This window comes from Pristiophorus japonicus, chromosome 5 (genome assembly GCF_044704955.1).
Source record: "Pristiophorus japonicus isolate sPriJap1 chromosome 5, sPriJap1.hap1, whole genome shotgun sequence".
NCBI lineage: Eukaryota > Metazoa > Chordata > Chondrichthyes > Pristiophoridae > Pristiophorus > Pristiophorus japonicus.
The window spans coordinates 4,577,390-4,599,965 of NC_091981.1; the positions used below are offsets into that span (position 1 = coordinate 4,577,390).

The 22,576-nt window shown below is 50.7% G+C and overlaps 1 protein-coding gene across 2 annotated transcripts in view; it reads left to right on the forward strand.

Annotated features, from left to right (window-relative positions):
- The window catches only part of LOC139264214 (sodium- and chloride-dependent transporter XTRP3A-like), an 86,069-nt gene that overhangs the window by 38,362 nt on the left and 25,131 nt on the right, over nucleotides 1-22,576 (forward strand). For both annotated transcript variants that reach the window (XM_070880321.1, XM_070880323.1), the window contains 2 exons: nucleotides 6,404-6,566; nucleotides 15,351-15,558. In XM_070880321.1, coding sequence (XP_070736422.1) covers nucleotides 6,404-6,566; nucleotides 15,351-15,558 — 371 coding nt within the window. The remainder of the gene's footprint in view (nucleotides 1-6,403; nucleotides 6,567-15,350; nucleotides 15,559-22,576) is intronic.

The window sequence follows — 22,576 nt, forward strand, 5'->3', positions numbered from 1 at the left end:
GAGGCAGAGCGTTACACTTGTGCTCGTTGACGTTACCTTCACACGGTGTACATAACCTCCAGGGCAAGGTGACGTTACGAGATGGTAACCTCCAATTCAACAGTGCTTTATGTATTAGTGAGCAATCAAGTTTGAGCCATGTATGTTTTACACCAAACACTACGAATAATTTCAAATCATTTTTTTTGAATGGATGGAGTTAGATGGTAATTTGAAAAAAACGCATTCCTGGGATGTGGGCGTCGCTGGCAAGGCTGGCATTTATTGCCCATCCCTAAATGCCCTCGAGAAGGTGGTGGTGAGCTGTCTTCTTGAATACAACTGAGTGGCTTGTTGGGCCACTTCAGAGGACCCATTGCTGTGGGTCTGGAGTCACATATCGGCCAGACCGGGTAAGGGCGGCAGATTTCCTTCCCCTAATCATCAGTCCCTCGGAATCGAGGAAGACTTGCTTCCACTCTTAAAATGAGTTCTCAGGTGGCTGAACAGTCCAATAGGAGAACCACAGTCTCTGTCACAGGTGGGACAGACAGTGGTTGGGGGAAAGGGAGGGTGGGACTGGTTTGCCGCACGCTCCTTCCGCTGCCTGCGCTTGCTTTCTGCAAGCTCTCGATGAAAGGGCATTAGTGAACCAGATGGGTTTTTACGATGATAGTTTCACAGTCACCATTACCGATACTGGCTTTTTATTCCAGATTTATTTAATGAACTGAATTTAAATTCCCCAGCTGCCCGTGGTGGGATTTGAACTTATGTTTAAAAAAGGGGGCAGGCAATAGGCAGGTAACTATAGGCCGGTTAGTTTAACATCTGTAGTGGGGAAAATGCTTGAAACTATCATTAAGGAAGAAATAGCGGGACATCTAGATAGGAATAGTGCAATCAAGCAGATGCAGCATGGATTCATGAAGGGGAAATCATGTTTAACTAATTTACTGGAATTCTTTGAGGATATAACGAGCATGGTGAATAGAGGTGTACCGATGGATGTGGTGTATTTAGATTTCCAAAAGGCATTCGATAAGGTGCCACACAAAAGGTTACTGCAGAAGATAAAGGTACGCGGAGTCAGAGGAAATGTATTAGCATGGATTGAGAATTGGCTGGCTAACAGAAAGCAGAGAGTCAGGATAAATAGGTCCTTTGCCGGTTGGAAATCAGTGGTTAGTGGTGTGCCACAGGGATCAGTGCTGGGACCACAACTGTTTACAATATACATAGATGACCTAGAGGAGGGGACAGAGTGTAGTGCAACAAAATTTGCAGATGACACTAAGATTAGTGTAGAGGACTCAGAGAGGCTGCAAGGAGATTTGGATAGGTTAAGCGAATGGGCGAAGGTTTGGCAGATGGAATACAATGTCGGAAAGTGTGAGGTCATCCACCTTGGGAAAAAAAACAGTAAAAGGGAATATTATTTCAATGGGGAGAAATTACAACATGCTGCGGTGCAGAGGGACCTGGGGATCCTTGTGCATGAAACACTTTTAGGATTTTGTTAATGCTTCCACTGCGTCGGGGAATTGAACCTCGGTCTCCCGCGTGACAGTCGAGTATGCTCACCACTATACTAATGAGCTCTACTCCTTGTGCATGAATCCCAAAAAAGTTAGTTTGCAGGTGCAGCAGGTAATCAGGAAGGCGAATGGAATGTTGGCCTTCATTGCGAGAGAGATGGAGTACAAAAAGCAGGGAGGTCCTGCTGCAACTGTACAGGGTATTGGTGAGGCTGCACCTGGAGTACTGCGTGCAGTTTTGGTCACCTTACTTAAGGAAGGATATACTGGCTTTGGAGGGGGTGCAGAGACGATTCACTAGGCTGATTCCGGAGATGAGGGGGTTACCTTATGATGATAGATTGAGTAGACTGGGTCTTTACTCCTTGGAGTTCAGAAGGATGAGGGGTGATCTTATAGAAACATTTAAAATCATGAAAGGGATAGACAAGATAGAGGCAGAGAGGTTGTTTCCACTGGTCGGGGAGACTAGAACTAGGGGGCACAGCCTCAAAATACGGGGGAGCCAATTTAAAACCGAGTTGAGAAGGAATTTCTTCTCCCAGAGGGTTGTGAATCTGTGGAATTCTCTGCCCAAGGAAGCAGCTGAGGCTAGCTCATTGAATATGTATTCAAATCACAGATATAGATTTTTAACCAATAAGGGAATTAAGGGTTACGGGGAGAGGGCGGGTAAGTGGAGCTGAGTCCACGACCAGATCAGCCATGATCTTATTGAATGGCGGAGCAGGCTCGAGGGGCTAGATGGCCTACTCCTGTTCCTAATTCTTATGTTCTTATGTCTCCGGATCATTAGCCCGGGACTATGGATTACTTAGCATAGTATTGAGTGCGTCGTACTGCTTTGTTCCCGCGACGAGCTATTTGTCGGCATGGGAGGAGACGGTGAATAATTTCAGACGAGTTGCAGGGTCAGTGAGGAAGGGCAGCTGGAGAATGTTAAGCACAGAGGCAGCAGGATGGAAGGTTTCGGGCCGGATTTGCCTGACCAACTCCAGGGCAGCCTGATGAAAGATGAGCAGCTATGGAGATGGACAAGTAGCCCAGCAGATCCCGAGTTCAAATCCCACCACGGCAAAAAGAGCGGTCTGGAATCTGCGGCCCCCAGCGGGTGAGCGCGAGGTGTGTAAGCGCCCATACGGAGGCGCGCAGGTTCCGGGTTTTCGTGCGTGAACGCATGCACGGAGACCGGGAACTTGCGATTTGTCAAGAATCTTTTAGACCGATCCAGCTCCTCCCCGGGAGACGGGTTTCCACAGGCGGAGAGAGTTGGGGCTATTTGCCCAGCAAATGCCCGAGAAATTCTTACACCTGACCAACATAAGAGTTTAACAAAAGCATGAAAATAAACTGTTATCAATAATTTATACATTTAAAAACCTGTGAAATAAGATACATTTATTTTGTGCCCCTTTTTAACACGTGTACGTTTATTTTTCAAAAAATTAAATTTTTGTTTTCAATAAAAATGCCATTTGAATTAATTTCAAATGTGTAATTTATTTGAAGCGTATGTGTATTTTTGGGGTGTTCCCATTCGTGTTTATGGGGTTTCCATAGAAACGGACATGAATGGGGATCCCCTTCTGTCATTGGTTGGCCGGCCCATGTGATTCCAGGGGCGCTCGCGATCCGCCTGCACCCCCGAGATACTCGGGCTTCTCCCCGCGGGTACCCGGAGTGCCCCAGGACCGCGAGTCTCCGTACCTCCCGGACCCCCGAGATACGCGGGTCTCTCCCCGCGGGTACCCAGAGCGCCCCAGGACCGCGAGTCTCCGTACCTCCCGGACCCCCGAGATACTCGGGCTTCTCCCCGCGGGTACCCGGAGTGCCCCAGGACCGCGAGTCTCCGTACCTCCCGGACCCCCGAGATACGCGGGTCTCTCCCCGCGGGTACCCAGAGCGCCCCAGGACCGCGAGTCTCCGTACCTCCCGGACCCTCGAGATACGCGGGAATTCTATTTGTGGATCGGAGGCGATTCCCCGTGGGAAGCCCCCCCCCTCCCCACCGCAAATTCAAGGCCGATAAATCGGGATGTTTCCGGCCGGGCACTAGGAAATCCCAACCCATCGTAAATCTCCTCTGTACCCTCTCCAGTACAATCACATCTTTCCTGTAATGTGGTGACCATAATGGCCTCCGGGCAGCCAGGAACAGGCAATAAAGCTCGGCCTTGTCAGTGTGGCCCACAGCTACATCCCGACCCCTGACAGCGTTGGTCTGCATTGAGCTCTGGAGGGTCAGAATGCAAACACCGGAATACTGCCAACCATGTCCCTCTCCTATCTCGATGTTGCTGCAACATCAGCCGCCCGATTTCCTGCACCTCTGCCTCCAGCACAAACGCCAGCCATTTGGGCCCCAGCGGGTCATCAGACTTGTGTGTCTGTTGGGAGCTTTTGACCGTGAAATTTAAATGTTGGTGATCAAAAAACAGAACCAGGCAAGTGAACACAGTTTGTGCAGTGTCAGCCGTGGCTGAGTGAGCAGCACCCTCGCCTCCGAGTCAGAGGGTGATGGGTTCAAGTCCCACTCCAGGGACTTGAGCACAAAAATCTAGGCTGGCACTCCCAGTGAAGTTCTGAGGGAGCGGCGCACTGTCGGAGGGGCAGTACTGAGGGAGTGCCGCACTGTCGGAGGGGCAGTACTGAGGGAGTGCCGCACTGTCGGAGGGGCAGTACTGAGGGAGCGCTGCACTGTCGGAGGGGCAGTACTGAGGGAGTGCTGCACTGTCGGAGGGGCAGTACTGAGGGAGTGCTGCACTGTCGGAGGGGCAGTACTGAGGGAGTGCTGCACTGTCGGAGGGGCAGTACTGAGGGAGTGCTGCACTGTCGGAGGGGCAATACTGAGGGAGTGCTGCACTGTCGGAGGGGCAGTACTGAGGGAGTGCCGCACTGTCGGAGGGGCAGTACTGAGGGAGTGCTGCACTGTCGGAGGGGCAATACTGAGGGAGTGCTGCACTGTCGGAGGGGCAGTACTGAGGGAGTGCTGCACTGTCGGAGGGGCAATACTGAGGGAGTGCTGCACTGTCGGAGGGGCAGTACTGAGGGAGCGCTGCACTGTTGGAGGGGCAATACTGAGGGAGTGCTGCACTGTCGGAGGGGCAGTACTGAGGGAGCGCTGCACTGTCGGAGGGGCAGTACTGAGGGAGCGCTGCACTGTCGGAGGGGCAGTATTGAGAGAGCGCCGCACTGTCGGAGGGGCAGTACTGAGGGAGTGCTGCACTGTTGGAGGGGCAGTGCTGAGGGAGCGCTGCACTGTCGGAGGGGCAGTATTGAGAGAGCGCCGCACTGTCGGAGGGGCAGTGCTGAGGGAGTGCCGCACAGTCGGAGTGGCAGTGCTGAGGGAGCGCTGCACTGTCGGAGGGGCAGTACTGAGGGAGCGCAGTGCTGAGAGAGCGCCTCACAGTCAGAGGGGCAGTGCTGAGGGAGCGCTGCACTATCGGAGGGGCAATACTGAGGGAGCACTGCAGTGTTGGAGGAGCAGTACTGAGGGAGCACAGCACTGTTGGAGGGGCAGTACTGAGGGAGCGCCGCACCGTTGGAGGGGCAGTACTGAGGGAGTGCCGCACTGTCGGAGGGAAAGTACTGAGGGAGCGCTGCACTGTCGGAGGTGCTGCCTTTCGGATGAGATATTAAACCGAGGCCCCGTCTGCTCTCTCAGGTGGATGTAAAAGATCCCATGACACTATTTTGAAGAAGAGCAGGGGAGTTCTCCCCGGTGTCCTGGGGCCAATATTTATCCCTCAATCAACATCACTAAAACAGATTATCTGGTCATTATCACATTGCTGTGTGTGGGAGCTTGCTGTGCGCAAATTGGCTGCTGTGTTTCCCACATTACAACAGTGACTGCACTCCAAAATGTAATTCATTAGCTATAAAGCGCGTTGAGACGTCGGGTGGTCGTGAAAGGCGCTATAGAAATGCACGCCTGTCTTTCTTGAGCCCATTGAATAGTTAACTCTGAGAAAACAGCTTCAAATCCTCAAGCTCCTCACAGAATCGTAGTCCCCATCCCCTGAACTTTGTACGTATGCATTCAGACATAACATCTCCTGGTCTCAAACGGCAGATTATTCCTTGATAAATCAGGAGCACCAGCCTTTCTATATGTGAGGGAGAAAGGAATAGAAGGATGGGGTGATGGGGTGAGATGGAGAGGGGAGGGAGGGGGCTGGTGTGGAGCATAAACCCCGGCACGGAGCGGTGGGGCATAAACCCCGGCACGGAGCAGTGGGGCATAAACCCCGGCACGGAGCGGTGGGGCATAAACCCCGGCACGGAGCGGTGGGACATAAACCCCGGCACGGAGCGGTGGGGCATAAACCCCGGCACGGAGCGGTGGGGCATAAACCCCGGCACGGAGCGGTGGGGCATAAACCCCGGCACGGAGCGGTGGGGCATAAACCCCGGCACGGAGCGGTGGGGCATAAACCCCGGCACGGAGCGGTGGGGCATAAACCCCGGCACGGAGCGGTGGGGCATAAACCCCGGCACGGAGTGGTGGGGCATAAACCCCGGCACGGAGCGGTGGGGCATAAACCCCGGCACGGAGCGGTGGGCCCAATGGCCTGTGCCGTAAAATTCAACCTAATCCTTTTTATGTTATCGTCATGTGCAAAGTGTATTGGGACATGATCATTGCGATGCAGAAATATAACCCACTCCATAAAGTTAAATGGAAAGTGATTGCAGAGGGTAGATAGCAGGAAGTGGGTTTCGACACTGTAATCTAATCAGGAGGAGAGTTATAAAAGACTTTAGCTTGAGTTTAGTGTTCAGTAATCACCGCTGGTTATTGGTTTGCTCTTATGCTAACTTTGAAAAGTCACTTTGCAATTTCTTAACTTTGGAACCAGCAAGCAGTGTCTCTGTAATTACAGGATGATACTCCTTCTCACAAACACCTTTGACCTGGAGGAAACGGCAATAAAGTCGGACACTCTCGACGAGTGGATAAAGTACCTGAACTCTACGTTGCCGGACAAATTTTCCGCCATTTCTTCACAACTCGAAATCTGTGACCTGCAGTCTCACTTGGACACGGTAAATTGGCTGTGGTTTTTTGCCTTTAACACCGTAAAAAAATAATGTATCTATCACAGGGCTAAAAATTTGGTTGCTTAACGCCACCGTTACCGCCCACTGCCCGAGCACGGCGATGTCAGCGCCTCCCGCGAACTTCAGCAGGGTTTAGCGGCGGCACCAACCGTGAGCGCTGCGCTCGCTAGCCCCGCCCACTGGGTGATGTCACCGAGTGCTCATCATCATAGGCAGTCCCTCGGAATCGAGGAAGCCTTGCTTCCACTCTTAAAATGAGTCCTTAGGTGGCTGAACAGTCCAATACCAGAGCCACAGTCCCTGTCACAGGTGGGACAGACAGTGGTTGAAGGAAAGGGTGGGTGGGGAGTCTGGTTTGCTGCACGCTCCTTCCACTGCCTGCGCTTGATTTCTGCATGCTCTCTGTTATGTCTATAATGTACTTATGAATGACTCCATGAGGCAATGTGTTGTATTCAAACTGTAGTGACCTTGGTCCTTTATCCGTAACTCCAGAGTGAGGCAGCTGCATGGTGGCTGCCCTTTTATACAGCCCCAGCCACCAGGGCAGGAAACCCCGGTCTCCACCAGTTGCACCCTCTAGTGGTGCCAGCATAGTATATACACAGTGTAAACCTTATGGATAGTACATCAGGTAAACAAGTCTCCATCTTATGCAACTATACAGTGACTACACAGAGAGTATATCTATAGTCTGCCTATACAACACTCTTGGCGACGAGACTCGAGGTGCTCAGCGCCCTCCCGGATGCACTTCCTCCACATAGGGCGGTCTTTGGCCAGGGACTCCCAGGTGTCGGTGGGGATGTTGCACTTTATCAGGGAGACTTTGAGGGTGTCCCTGTAACGTTTCCTCTGCCCACCTGGGGCTCGCTTGCCGTGCAGGAGTTCCGAGTAGAGCGCTTGCTTTGGGAGTCTCGTGTTTGGCATGCGGACAGTGTGGCCTGCCCAACGAGTGTGCAACGCCCCCATAGTGCCCGGCGATGCTTCTGACAGGAGCGCAGGCATCACGGAGAAGCTGCCGGGGCGATAAGTCCAAGGGGGAGCAGCCGAGCTGGTAAAATGATTTTTTCCCCCCCCATTAATGCATCTCCCTGAGACGCTGCGCACTGTGGTTTAGCTGCCTTAGCCTTTCCTTAACGTTTGGGGGTGGTCCAGGTGACCTACCCTTTAAGCACTGGGACACTGGTCTCTGAGCGCCAGAACATCAACAGCTCTCCCTCAATAGCGGCCCTGGAATCGGTGATGGAATATTTACAGCACGGAAGGAGGCCATTTCGGCCCATCATGTCCATCGTGTGCACAGTTTTGGTCTCATAAGAACATAAGAAATAAGAGCCTGCTTCAGGTTCTAGGGGCCAAATGGCCTACTCCTGCTCCGCCATTCAATAAGATCATGGCTGATCCGATCATGGACTCAGCTCCACTTTCCCGCCCGCTCCCCATAACCCTTTACTCCCTTATTGCTCAAAAATCTGTCTATCTCCGCCTTAAATTTATACAATGACCCAGCCTCCACAGCTCTCTGGGGCAGAGAATTACACAGATTCATGACCCTCTGAGAGAAGAAATTCCTCCTCATCTCAGTTTTAAATGGCCGACCCCTTATTCTGAGACTATGTCCCCTAGTTTTAGTTTCCCCTATGAGTGGAAACATCCTCTCTGCATCCACCTTGTCGAGCCCCCTCAGAATCTTATATGTTTCAATAAGATCACCTCTCATTCTTCTGAACTCCAATGTGTATAGGCCCAACCTACTCAACCTATCTTCATAAGTCAACTCCCTCATCTCCGGAATCAACCAAGTGAACCTTCTCTGAACAGCCACCAATGCAAGTTTATCCTTCCTTATATACGGAGAACAAAACTGTACGCAGTACTCCAGATGTGGCCTCACCAATACCCTGTACAGTTGTAGCAGGACTTCTCTGCTTTTATACTCCTTATCTCCTTATCTGTGCAAGGATATACTTGCCTTGGAGGCGGTGTAACGAAGGTTCACCAGAAGGTTCACGCAGCATTCGAAATAAAGTAAATGAGTTGACGGCACAAATCATTACAAATGGGTATAATTTGGTGGCCATTACAGAAACGTGGTTGCAGGGTGGCCAAGACTGGGAATTAAACATACAGGGGTATCTGACAATTCGGAAAGATAGACAAGAAGGGAAAGGAGGTGGGGTAGCTCTGTTAATAAAGGATGATATCAGGGCAATTGTGAGAGACGATATTGGCTCTAATGAACAAAATGTTAAATCATTGTGGGTGGAGATTAGAGATAGTAAGGGGAAAAAGTCACTGGTGGGCGTAGTTTATAGGCCCCCAAATAATAACTTCACAGTGGGGCGGACAATAATCAAGGGAATAATGGAGGCATGTGAAAAAGGAACGGCAGTAATCATGGGGCATTTTAATCTACATATCAATTGGTCAAATCAAATCGCACGGGGTAGCCTGGAGGAGGAATTCATAGAATGCATACGGGATTGTTTCTTAGAACAGTATGTTACAGAACTTACAAGGGAGCAAGCTATCTTAGATCTGGTCCTGTGTAATGAGACAGGAATAATAAATGATCTCCTAGTAAAAGATCCTCTCGGAATGAGTGATCACAGTATGGTTGAATTTGTAATACAGATTGAGGGTGAGGAAGTAGTGTATCAAACGAGCGTACTATGCTTAAACAAAGGGGACTACAGTGGGAAGAGGGCAGAGTTGGCTAAAGTAGACTGGGAACACAGACTAAACGGTGGCACAATTGAGGAACAGTGGAGGACTTTTAAGGAGCTCTTTCATAGTGCTCAACAAAAATATATTCCAGTGAAAAAGAAGGGCGGTAAGAGAAGGGATAACCAGCCGTGGATAACCAAGGAAATAAGGGAGAGTATCAAATTAAAAACCAATGCGTATAAGGTGGCCAAGGTTAGTGGGAAACTAGAAGATTGGGAAAATTTTAAACGACAGCAAAGAATGACTAAGAAAGCAATAAAGAAAGGAAAGATAGATTACGAAAGTAAACTTGCGCAAAACATAAAAAGCTTTTACCGATATATAAAACGGAAAAGAGTGACTAAAGTAAATGTCCCTTAGATGAGAAGGGGGATTTAATAATGGGAAATGTGGAAATGGCTGAGACCTTAAACAATTATTTTGCTTCGGTCTTCACAGTGGAAGACACAAAAACCATGCCAAAAATTGCTGGTCACGGGAATGTGGGAATGGAGGACCTTGAGACAATCACTATCACTAGGGGGGTAGTGCTGGAAAGGCTAATGGGACTCAAGGTAGACAAGTCCCCTGGTCCTGATGAAATGCATCCCAGGGTATTAAAAGAGATGGCGGAAGTTATAGCAGATGCATTGGTTATAATCTACCAAAGTTCTCTGGTCTCTGGGGAGGTACCAGCGGATTGGAAAGCAGCTAATGTAACGCCTCTGTTTAAAAAAGGGGGCAGACAAAAGGCAGGTAACTATAGGCCGGTTAGTTTAACATCTGTAGTGGGGAAAATGCTTGAAGCTATCATTAAGGAAGAAATAGCGGGACATCTAGATAGGAATAGTGCAATCAAGCAGACGCAGCATGGATTCATGAAGGGGAAATCATGTTTAACTAATTTACTGGAATTCTTTGAGGATATAACGAGCATGGTGGATAGAGGTGTACCGATGGATGTGGTGTATTTAGATTTTCAAAAGGCATTCGATAAGGTGCCACACAAAAGGTTACTGCAGAAGATAAAGGTACGCGGAGTCAGAGGAAATGTATTAGCATGGATCGAGAATTGGCTGGCGAACAGAAAGCAGAGAGTTGGGATAAATGGGTCCTTTTCGGGTTGGAAATCGGTGGTTAGTGGTGTGCCACAGGGATCGGTGCTGGGACCACAACTGTTTACAATATACATAGATGACCTGGAAGAGGGGACAGAGTGTCGTGTTTGCAGATGACACAAAGATTAGTGGGAAAGCGGGTTGTATAGAGGACACAGGCTGCAAAGAGATTTAGATAGGTTAAGCGAATGGGCTAAGGTTTGGCAGATGGAATACGATGTGGGAAAATGTGAGGTCATCCACCTTGGAAAAAAAAACAGTAAAAGGGAATATTATTTGAATGAGGAGAAATTACAACATGCTGAGATTTCGATGGACCTGGGGGTCCTTGTGCATGAATCCCAAAAGGTTAGTTTGCAGGTGCAGCAGGTAATCAGGAAGGCAAATGGAATGTTGGCCTTCATTGCGAGAGGGATGGAGTACAAAAGCAGGGAGGTCCTGCTGCAACTGTATAGGGTATTGGTGAGGCCACAGCTGGAGTACTGCGTGCAGTTTTGGTCACCTTACTTAAGGAAGGATATACTAGCTTTGGAGGGGTTACTGAGACGATTCACTAGGCTGATTCCGGAGATGAGAGGGTTACCTTATGATGATAGATTGAGCAGACTGGGTCTTTACTCCTTGGAGTTCAGAAGGATGAGGGGTGATCTTATAGAAACATTTAAAATCATGAAAGGGATAGACAAGATAGAGGCAGAGAGGTTGTTTCCACTGGTCGGGGAGACTAGAACTAGGGGGCACAGCCTCAAAATACGGGGGAGCCAATTTAAAACCGAGTTGAGAAGGAATTTCTTCTCCCAGAGGGTTGTGAATCTGTGGAATTCTCTGCCCAAGGAAGCAGTTGAGGCTAGCTCATTGAATGTATTCAAATCACAGATAGATAGATTTTTAACCAATAAGGGAATTAAGGGTTACGGGGAGCGGGCGGGTAAGTGGAGCTGAGTCCACGGCCAGATCAGCCATGATCTTGTTGAATGGCGGAGCAGGCTCGAGGGGCTAGATGGCCTACTCCTGTTCCTAATTCTTATGTTCTTATGTATGTTCCTGGGATGAGAGGGTTGTCCTATGAGGAGAGATTGAGTAGAATGGGTCGATAATCTCTGGATTTTAGAAGAATGAGAGGTGATCTCATTGAAACATACAAGATTCTGAGGGGGATTGACAGGGTAGATGCTGAGAGGATGTTTCCCCCCGGGCTGGAGAGTCTAGAACCAGGGGTCACAGTCTCAGGATAAGGGCTCGGCCATTTAGGACTGAGATGAGGAGGAATTCTCTGCCCCGGAGGGCTGTGGATGCTGAGTCGTTGAGTATATTCAAGGCTGAGATCGATAGATTTTTGGACTCTCAGGGAATCGAGGGATATGGGGATCGGGCGGGAAAGTGGAGTTGAGGTCGAAGATCAGCCGTGATCTTATTGAATGGTGGAGCAGGCTCGAGGGGCCGAATGGCCGACTCCTGCTCCTAATTCTTATGTTCTAATAAAGGATATAAGGAGAAAGTGTTTCCAATGGCAGAAAGCGGTGACCAGAGATACACAGATTTAAGGTGATCGGCAAAAGAACCCGAGGGGGAGATGAGGAGAATGTTTTTACGCAGCGAGTTGTTGTGATCGGGAACGCGCTGTCTGAAAGGGCGGTGGGAGCAGATTCAACAGTAACGTTCAAACCGGGAAGTGGATAAATCCTTGAAGGGGGAAAATTTGCCAGGCTGTGGGGAGTGGGACTAATTGGAACGCTCTATCATAGAGCCGGCACAGGAACGATGGGCTGAATGGCCTCCTTCTGTGCCGTATCATTCTATGAGTCTACGCCTGTTTATGTAAAGGCGTTCAACCCAGTGACTTTAGACGTGAGATTGCTGCCACTGAGCCAAGGCTGAATTAATTTTATTTGAATATGCAAATAATTCCACACATGCATTATTCGGTCCTAATGTTACAGTAAGCAACCTGAAAGCACCATGACTAGATAATATCGCCACATTATTTTTAACAGTAATTTATAATATGCTGCCACAAAGGCTTCACTGGTTAAATGAGTCGTTGGGCCACACAGAACATGAAGGTTCTAAATGTGATTCACAACCGTTCCCCACCACTCTCTGTTCCCTGTCACTGAACCAATCCCGTATCCATGCTGCCAGCGTCCCTTTTATTCCATGGGCTTCAACTTTGCTGGAGAGCCTGTTATGTGGCACTTTGTTGAAAGCCTTTTGGAAATCCATGTACACCACGTCAACCACATTGCCTTCATCAACCCTCTCTGTTACCTCATCAAAAAACTCCATCAATTAGTTAAACACGATTTAACTTTAACAAATCCGTGCTGGCTTTCCTTAATTAATCCCCACTTGTCCAAGTGACTGTTAATTTTGTCCCTGATTATTGTCTCTAAAAACTTCCCCATCACCGAGGTTAAACTGACCGGCCTGCAGTCACTGGGTTTAACCTTACACCCCTTTTTGAACAAGGGTGTAACATTTGCAACTCTCCAGCCCTCCGGCACCAGCCCCGTATCTAAGGAGGATTGGAAGGTTATGGTCAGTACCTTCGCGATTTCCTCCTTCACTTCCCTCAGCGTCCTGGGATGCATCCCATCTGGTCCTGGTGACTTATCGACTTTAAGTACAGCTAGCCTTTGCAGTACCTGGTCTTTATCAATGTTTATCCCATCCAGTATCTCCTCTGCCTCCTCCTTCACTCTGTCTATGGCAGCATCTTCTCCCTTGGTGAGGTCAGATGCAAAGTATTCATTTAGTCCCTCAGCCATACCCTCTGCCTCCATGCGTAGGTCTCCATTTTGCTCTTTAAATCAGCCCCTTCCATTTACTATTTATATGTCTATTTAATTGGAGAGAGACTGCAAAGTGCTGCAGTACAGCGGGACCTGGGGGTCCTTGTACATGAAACACAAAAAGTTAGTCTGCAGGTACAGCAAGTGATCAGGAAGGCAAATGGAATGTTGGCCTTTATTGCAAGGGGGATGGAGTATAAAAGCAGAGAAGTCCTGCTACAACTGTACAGGGTATTGGTGAGGCCACACCTGGAGTACTGCGTGCAGTTTTGGTTTCTGTATTTAAGGAAGGATATACTTGCATTGGAGGCAGTTCAGAGAAGGTTCACGAGGTTGATTCCTGAGATGAGGGGGTTGTCTTATGAAGAAAGGTTGAGTAGGTTGGGCCTGTACTCGGAGTTCAGAAGAATGAGAGGTGATCTTATAGAAACGTATAAGATTCTGAGGGGGCTCGACAGGGTAGATGCAGAGAGGATGTTTCCCCTCGTGGGGGAATCTAGAACTAGGGGGCACAGTCTCCGAATAAGGGGCCGCCCATTTAAAACTGTGCTGAGGGAGCGGCGCACTGTGGATGGCAGAGCAGGCTCGAGGGGCCAAATGACCGACTCCTGCTCCTATTTCTTATGTTCTTATGAAGACTTTAGGATTAGCTCTTATGTTAGCGGCCAATCTATTCTCTCTCTTTGCCCCTCTTAATTCCTTTTCCATTCCCCCTCTGAACTTTCTATATTCAGCCTGGTTCTCGCTTGTACGTTCAACTTGACATCTGTCAAATGACCCCTTTTTTCAGTTATCCAGTTATTCACAGGTACTTATCATTATGCCCCTCAACAAACTGGCTATTGTACATGAATGACCCTTCACAGCTGTTTTTTAATATTCGCTCCTGGGATGTGGATGTCGCTGGCAAGGCCGGCATTTATTGCCCATCCCTAATTGCCCCTTGAGAAGGTGGTGGTGAGCCGCCTTCGTGAACCGCTGCAGTCCGTGTGGTGAAGGTGCTCCCACAGTGCTGTTAGGGAGGGAGTTCCAGAATTGTGACCCAGCGACGATGAAGGAACGGCCGATATATTTCCAGGTCGGGATGGTGTGTGACTGGGAGGGGAACGTGGAGGTGGTGGTGTTCCCATGCGCCTGCTGCCCTTGTCCTTCTTGGCGGTCGAGGTCGCGTTGTTCTGAGCATGATCCTGACATCGAGTGGGGTCTACAGACCTATTTCCACCAGGGGCCATGGGGTTGCAATCAGGGCCAAGGCAAACTTTCCACTCTCTCTATCCCGGAGGCCATTCACAGCATATCTACTGCTGCCTGGCCAATTCTCCACACAACTGGGGCCTTCCTTGTCCATGTGACACAACGACTGGCAAGTTCAACAAGCTGTCAAGGGAATTGTGACAAAGCACGTCAATACTGTGACACACTAAGCAACTGTACCATCAGAGGATTCGGCTTTGTAAGGACTTTGACTCGCCTGCAGCAGGCCCACTGAATGCACCAAGCTCAGCGCTAGCAATGAATTTTCCGGTCCTTTGCGGAATCCCGGAGCGGGGTGAAAGGTGGCGGTGAGCACTCCAGCGCCCCGCGGTGATCCTCCGGTCGGGATTTGTGGCAGCAGGGACCAGCACCGTCGGGATGAGCTGTTGCCGGGTGTGTGCAACGCCTCTGGCTGCGACAACGGCAGGAATTTTGACTCTTGCCCGACCGGTCCGCCCGGAATCGCGCCTCGCAATGACCGCCTGGGAAATCAGAGCGGTCCGGTAATGGCCAGTGACGGTGAGGGAGGCAACATACTCCGAAGGTAAGTGCGAGTGTTTGTTCTTTGAATTGTTTCAGCGATTTGTGTTGTGGTGGCGGGGACGATGTTTTCAGAATATTTTTGTGTTGCCCCCCCCAGGCGTCTCTGGGAGCGCTCCCGGCCCAGCTCTTTAGCTCGGGAGTTTCCCATCCTAACGCCCCACGAGGGGGGGTACAACGCCTCCCTTAGCGCTGCGCCCCCTGACTTACCCACTGAGGCGCAAACTGTTCCCGGGCGCTAACTTTCCCACCCCGCCGACATTACCGCCCCGAAAACATCAAAGCCGAGAATCCAGCCCCAATGACTCGACGACTGTGCGTGTACACTCATGGACTTTGTCTCTTTCTTCTCCTAGGCTGCGGAAGGCACGGGACTTTCGTTTATCGTCTTCACTGAAGCAATTGTCCACATGCCCGGCCCGACACAGCTCTGGTCCGTGCTATACTTTCTGATGCTCCTGCTGTTGGGAATCGGCAGCATGATGGGAAACATGGCCGGAGTCATCACACCTCTGAGCGACATGAAAATCATTTCGGCGTATTTGCCGCGAGAAGCAATGATCGGTAAGCCATGTCTGCTGGCGCATTACTCTTCAGTTTCACTCGCCAAGGTCAGGATGTCAATGACCTGGGCATGTTGGCCTTTATTGTAAGGGGGTTGGAGTACAAGAGTAAGGAAGTCTTACTACAATTGTACAGGGCCCTGGTGAGACCACACCTGGAGTACTGTGCACAGTTTTGGTCTCCGTATCTTGGAGGTGGTGCAGCAAAGGTTCAGCAAACTCATTCCTGGGGTGAGAGGGTTGTCCTATGAGGAGAGATTGAGTAGATTGGGCCGATACTCTCTGGAGTTTAGAAGAATGAGAGGTGATCTCATTGAAACAGAAAGATTCTGAGGGGGATTGACAGGGTAGATGTTTCCCCCCGGGCTGGAGAGTCTAGAACCAGGGGTCACAGTCTCAGGATAAGGGGTCGGCCATTTAGGACTGAGATGAGGAGGAATTTCTTCACTCAGAGGGTGGTGAATCTTTGGAATTCTCTGCCCCAGAGGGTTGTGGATGCTGAGTCGTTGAGTATATTCAAGGCTGAGATCGATAGATTTTTGGACTCTTGGGGAATCGAGGGATATGGGGATCGGGCGGGAAAGTGGAGTTGAGGTCGAAGATCAGCCGTGATCTTATTGAATGGAGCAGGCTCGAGGGGCCGAATGGCTGACTCCTGCTCCTAATTCTTATGATGGAAAACGCGATTCCACGTTGTACAGCTCGTGTCAGCGTGAGCGGCCTGCAGGTCAGGAATGACGCAGGCCGGACATGGCGTTTCCCGTCCCTACTCCAGGATCACGCCTCAAAACTCCCACCGCCGTTCCTCACCTGTCCGCCATTGCAATACTTTGGGAAAGTTCGTAAAGCTCATGCTACGATGAACCTTGAACAACCTTCCTTCGTCGCTACCTAGCCACCGAGCCACCGAGCCACAGTGTCAGCCAATGGCTCAGTGGGTAGCACCCTCGACTCTGATCTACAGTCTCTGTCACAGGTACGGGGCAGACGGTGGTTGGAGGGACGGGTGGGTGGGGGGGGCTTGGGTTGCCGTGCGCTCCTTCCGCTGTTTGCGCTTGGCTTCCGCGTGCTCCCGGCGAGGAGACTCGAGGTGTTCAGCGCCTTCCCCGATGCTTCTCCTCCACTTTGGGCGGTCTCGGGTCAGGGTCTCCCAGGTGTCATTGAGAATGTTATATTTTTTCAAGGAGGCTTTCAGGGTGTCCTTGAAGCATTTTCTCTGCCCACCTGGGGCTCGCTTGCTGTGTCGAAGCTGCGAGTAGAGCGCTTGCTTTGGGAGTCTCGTGTCTGGGACATGCGAACAATGTGGCCCGCCCAGCGGAGCTGGTCGAGTGTGGTCAGTACTTCGATGCTGGGGATGTTGGCCTGAGAAAGAACACTCTCGTTAGTGCGTCTATCCTGCCGGTGGATTTGCAGGGTCTTGCGAAGGCAGTGTTGGTCAGACTTCTGCAGTGCTTTGAGACATCTACTGTATATAGCAACGTTTCACCAGCTAGGACGCCACTCCATTTCCCGCTCACTCAGCAATGGTAACCTAGGACGTAACAACTGCCACACGTACGTTCTCAGGGCCCCGGCAGGAAATCCCAGCAGGCTAGTGGTGGGCTGTTGGACAGGCTGCAGTCCCCAGGCACCACTACCCAGGCAAACATCTCCCACAAGTTATTTTTTACCAGTTTCTTGTCGAGTCCCCTGGTTTCCCGATGGCCTTTAGTTTAATTGGAAACTTATTGTGGCAGTTTGTTAACGTTTTGTGGAACTCTAGATAAGCTATCATAACTATTGGCGATGCCCTCTAATAGATGCACTGCAATCCAGGTAATGAGATTGTGGCGTGATGATCAGTGGGATGTTTTATCTCCTCTTTGCTTATCTGTCTGATTATTCCCCCCATCGCCTTAGCTTTGGTCGAACAGCTGTGCCAGCCGCGGTTCAGGGCGTAGCACCCTCGCCTCTGAGTCAGAAGGTCGTGGGTTCTATTATGCTCAGAATAACTCCACAAGACTGTGTTGTAAGCTCACCATTGTCACCTTGGTCTCTTTAATGTAACTCCAAAGTGAGGAAGCAGCATGGTTGATTTTATACCTACTTCCCCAGGGTGCACATGTGACCCTTAGGTCTCCCACAGGTCTGCCCCCTGGTGGTAAGTCTTACACATTGGTGAGGTTTGCATACGTAACATTACTTCCCCCCCCCCCAAAGTCTTATGTACAAGTTATTTACAGGTTGAGGTGATCTGGCGCTCTGCGTTCCCAGGTTGATCGCCTGAGTTGAAGTCCTGCCCTGGGGTGAGTTGGTTGGATCATTGCTGCACTGCAGTGTGGCTGGTCTGATCGGACTGTCGGGCATGGTGGGTTCATCCTCGTGGTTGACAGCGAGGTCGATTGTTGGTTGGGTGTGTGTGGGTGGATCATGGATGGTAAAGTCTTCTTCAAACTGTTCTTGGTTGTCAGTGAATCGCAGTTTGGTCTGATCCAAGTACTTTCTGCACGTTTGTCCATTCAACAATTTAACAACAAACACTCTACTCCCCTCCTTGGCTAAGACAGTGCCAGCAACCCATTTGACCGTAATTGAGAACAAACACAGGATCATTAACCTCAGTGTCACGCGATACAGCCGCGCGATCGTGGTACACGTTACCGTGACGCCGGGTTTCTATGTGATCCGGGTGGACTAAGGAGAGCCTGGTTTTGAGTGGTCTCTTCATTAACAATTCTGCCGGGGGAACCCCGATGAACAAGTGGGGTCGCGTCCGGTAGCTGAGCAGAACCCGGGATAGCCGGGTCTGCAGGGAGCTGTCCGTCACGGGTTTCAAGCTCTGCTGGATGGTTTGGACTGCCCGTTCCGCTTGACCATTGGATGCGGGCTTAAACGGTGCAGACCTGACATGCTTGATGCCATTGCGGGTCATAAACTCATTGAATTCCGAGCTGGTGAAACATGGTCCATTGTCACTAACAAGGACGTCGGGCAAACCATGGGTGGCGAACACGGCCCTGAGGCTTTCAATGGTGGACGTACATGATGACATTATTATACATTCAATCCATTTAGAGTAAGCGTCCACTGCTACTAGAAACATCGTTCCTAGAAAAGGGCCAGCGAAAGGGCCATGGACCGTGGACCACGGTTTGGAGGGCCATGACTACAGGCTCAGAGTGGCCTCCCATGGTGCATTGCTCAACTGTGAGCAAGTGTTGAATTGGTGTACACATGACTCCAATTCCGAGTCAATGCCGAGCCACCAAACGTGTGACCTGGCTATAGCCTTTATCATGACTATGCCTGGGTGGGTACTGTGTAGGTCGCGAATAAACGTTTCCCTGCCTTTTTTTGGCAAAACCACATGATTCCTCCATAGGAGACAATCCGATTTAATGGACAATTCATCCTTACGTCGGAACGGCTTAATTTCATCTTGCATTTCCCCGGGAACAACCGACCAGCTCCCATTGAGCACGCAGCTTTTTACTAGTGATAGCACAGGGTCCTGGCTAGTCCAGGTCCTGATCTGGTGAGCCGTGACAGGTGACCCCTCGCTCTCAGAAACATCCATGACCAGAAGCAAGTCTGCGGGTTGTGCCATTTCCACCACCCCCTTGTGGTGGGCAATGGTAGCCGACTGAGGGTATCAGCGCAGTTCTCAGTGCCTGGTCTGTGGCGGATTACATAGTCATACGCAGATAACGTTACTGCCCATCTTTGGTTGCGGGATGAAGCATTGGTGTTGATACCTTTGCTTTCTAAGAGCAGTGAAGTAAACGGTTTGTGGTCGGTTTCGAGCTCGAACTGGAGTCCAAATAGGTATTCGTGCATTTTCTTAACCCCGTATACGCATGCTAATACTTCTTTCTCAACCATACTGTAGGCTCTTTCAGCCTTAGATAAACTTCTGGATGCATATGCAACCAGTTGCAGTTTGCATGACACATTGGCTTGCTGTACAAAGATGCATCACAAGCTAGTACCAAACGTTTACATGGGTCATACAAGTAACTTGTTAGAGCATAGCAGGGTTCTGGCCTTATTAAAGGCTGTCTCTTGAGATTTACCCCAAACCGAGTCATCACCCTTGCGTAGCAATAAATGCAGGGGTTCCAGCAAAGTGCTCAACCCCAGTAGAAAGTTACCAAAATAGTTGAGAAGTCCCAGGAACGACCGCAGCTCCGTCACATTCTGTGGTCTGGGTGCATTCTTGGTGGCCTCCGTCTTGGAGTCCGTGGGTCTGATGCCGTCTGTCACAATCTTTCTCCCCAGAAATTCCACCTCTGGCGCCAGTAAAACACACTTGGAGCTTTTCAGCCTGAGTCCCACTCTGTCTTTAGAACCTCTTCCAGGTTGTGCAAGTGTGGTGATGTTGCGACCAGTGATCAGGATGTCGTCTTGTAACACCACGGTACGCGGAACCGATTTCAGCAGACTCTCCATGTCCCTCTGGAAGATGGCCGCCGCCGAGTGAATCCCAAAGGGCCATCTGTGGTATATGAACAGTCCTTTGTGCGTATTGATGCACGGCAATTTCTTTGACGGTTCAGCCAGCTCCTGTGCCATGTAAGCAGAGGTTAGATCCAGCTTGGTGAACGACTTTCCCCCTGCTAGCGTTGTGAACAGGTCCTCTGCTTTGGGTAGTGGGCACTGGTCCTGTAACGAGACTCGGCTGATCGTTACCTTGTAGTTCCCACAGATTTGACCGTCCCATCGCTTTTCAACCGGAACGATTGGACTGGCCCACTCGTTGAACTCGACTGGCGATATGGTTCCCTCTCGTTGAAGTCTGTCCAGCTCGACCTCGACTTTTTCTCTCATCATATTTGGGACTGCTCGGGCCTTGTGATGAACGGGCCGTGCATCAGGGACTAGACGGATCTGCACCTTGGCGCCTGTGAAGTTGCTGATGCCTGGCTCAAATAACGGCGGGAATTTGTTTAGCACCTGGGTGCACGGGGCGTCATCCACCGAAGACAACGCTTTGATGTCGTGCCAGTTTCATCGGATCTTTCCTAGCCAGCTTCTGTCGAACAGCGTTGGGCCATCGCCTGGTACAATCCATAGTGGTAAATCATGCACTATTCCGTCGTATGATACTTTCACTGCCGCATTGCCAATAACAAGTATGAGTTCTTTGGTGTAAGTGCGCAGCGTTGTGTGAATCGGGCTCAGTTTTGGCCTCTGTGTCTTGTTGCCCCACAGTTTCTCAAAAGCCTTCTGGCTCATGATTGACTGACTTGCCCCCGTGTCCGATTCCTTTGAATGCCGTTAAGTTTAACTTTTAACATTATCGGAGGGCTTTTGGTGATGAAGGTGTGTACCCCATACATGTCCTTTTCATCCTCCGGTTGTGTTCCCTCTCCTGCTTGTTCAGCGTGATCCGCGCCGGATCGGTTGTCCTCTGCCGACTCTGCCACATGGTGAGTCACAGGTGGTTTGCACATTCACTGGAGGTGCCCCATTGTTCCACAGCCCTTGCACACACAGGGCTTGAATCGACATTGATGGGCTCTATGACTGCCCCCGCAGCACCAACATAATGTTAATGAATTCGAATTCACGCCCCACAGCGGCCTCTGAGTCACCCTAGGTCTGGCCTCTGCAGGTGTGTAGGCCCTGCCAGGTACAGTTCTGCCTGCTGAAGGCGTTATTTTATGCACAGTACTTGCCGGTGAGCTTCGACGCTGTGAAGATATCTGTTTCATGGATATGAACGCATGGGCTATCGTGATGGCCTTGCTCAGACCTAGGGATTCTGCACACAGCAGTTTGTGAAGAATGACCTCGTGGCCGATTCCAAACACGAAAAAGTCCCGCAACATTTCCCCCCAAGGATCCGGTAAATTGGTATGGTCCTGCAAGACGTCTTAGGTCAGTGGCAAAGCTCGCCACGTCCTGGCCCTCGGAGCGATGGTGCGTGAAAAAGCGATACCCAGCCATTAGGATGTTCTCCTTCGGCTTGAGGTGTTCCCGAACCTACATAACGGGTTCAAGTCCCACTCCAGGGACTTGAGCACAAGAATCTAGCCTGACACTCCAGTGCAGTGCTGAGGGAGCGCCGCACTGTCAGAGGGGCAGTGCTGAGGGAGCGCTGCACTGTCAGAGGGGCAGTGCTGAGGGAGTGCCGCACTGTCGGAGGGGCAGTGCTGAAGGAGTGCTGCACTGTCAGAGGGGCAGTGCTGAGGGAGCGCCGCACTGTCGGAGGGGCAGTGCTGAAGGAGTGCTGCACTGTCGGAGGGGCAGTACTGAGGGAGCGCTGCACTGTCAGAGGGGTAGTGCTGAGGGAGCGCTGCACTGTCAGAGGGGCAGTGCTGAGGGAGCGCTGCACAGTCGGAGGGGTAGTGCTGAGGGAGTGCTGCACTGTCAGAGGGGCAGTGCTGAGGGAGCGCTGCACTGTCAGAGGGGCAGTGCTGAGGGAGCGCTGCACAGTCGGAGGGGTAGTGCTGAGGGAGTGCTGCACTGTCAGAGGGGCAGTGCTGAGGGAGCGCTGCACAGTCGGAGGGGTAGTGCTGAAGGAGTGCTGCACTGTCAGAGGGGCAGTGCTGAGGGAGTGCTGCACTGTCGGAGGGTCAGTACTGAGGGAGTGCTGCACTGTTGGAGGGGCAGTACTGAGGGAGTGCTGCACTGTCGGAGGTGCCGTCTTTCAGATGAGACGTTAAACCGAGGCCCCGTCTGCTCTCTCAGGTGGATGTAAAAGATCCCATGGCACTATTTCGAAGAAGAGCAGGGGAGTTCTCCCCGATGACCTGGGGCCAATATTTATCCCTCAACCAACATCACTAAAACCGATTATCTGGTCATTATCACATTGCTGTGTGTGGGAGCTTGCTGTGCGCAAATTGACTGCCGCATTTCCCGCATTACAACAGTGACCACACTCCAAAAAGTACTTCATTGGCTGTAAAGTGCTTTGGGACATCCAGTGGTCGTGAAAGGTGCTATAGAAATGCAAATCTTTCTTTTCAATGCCACGTTGCTCAATGTCAATGGCCGTGAGTCGAGAACCTCCTATTCCTCAGTTAGACCTGTGC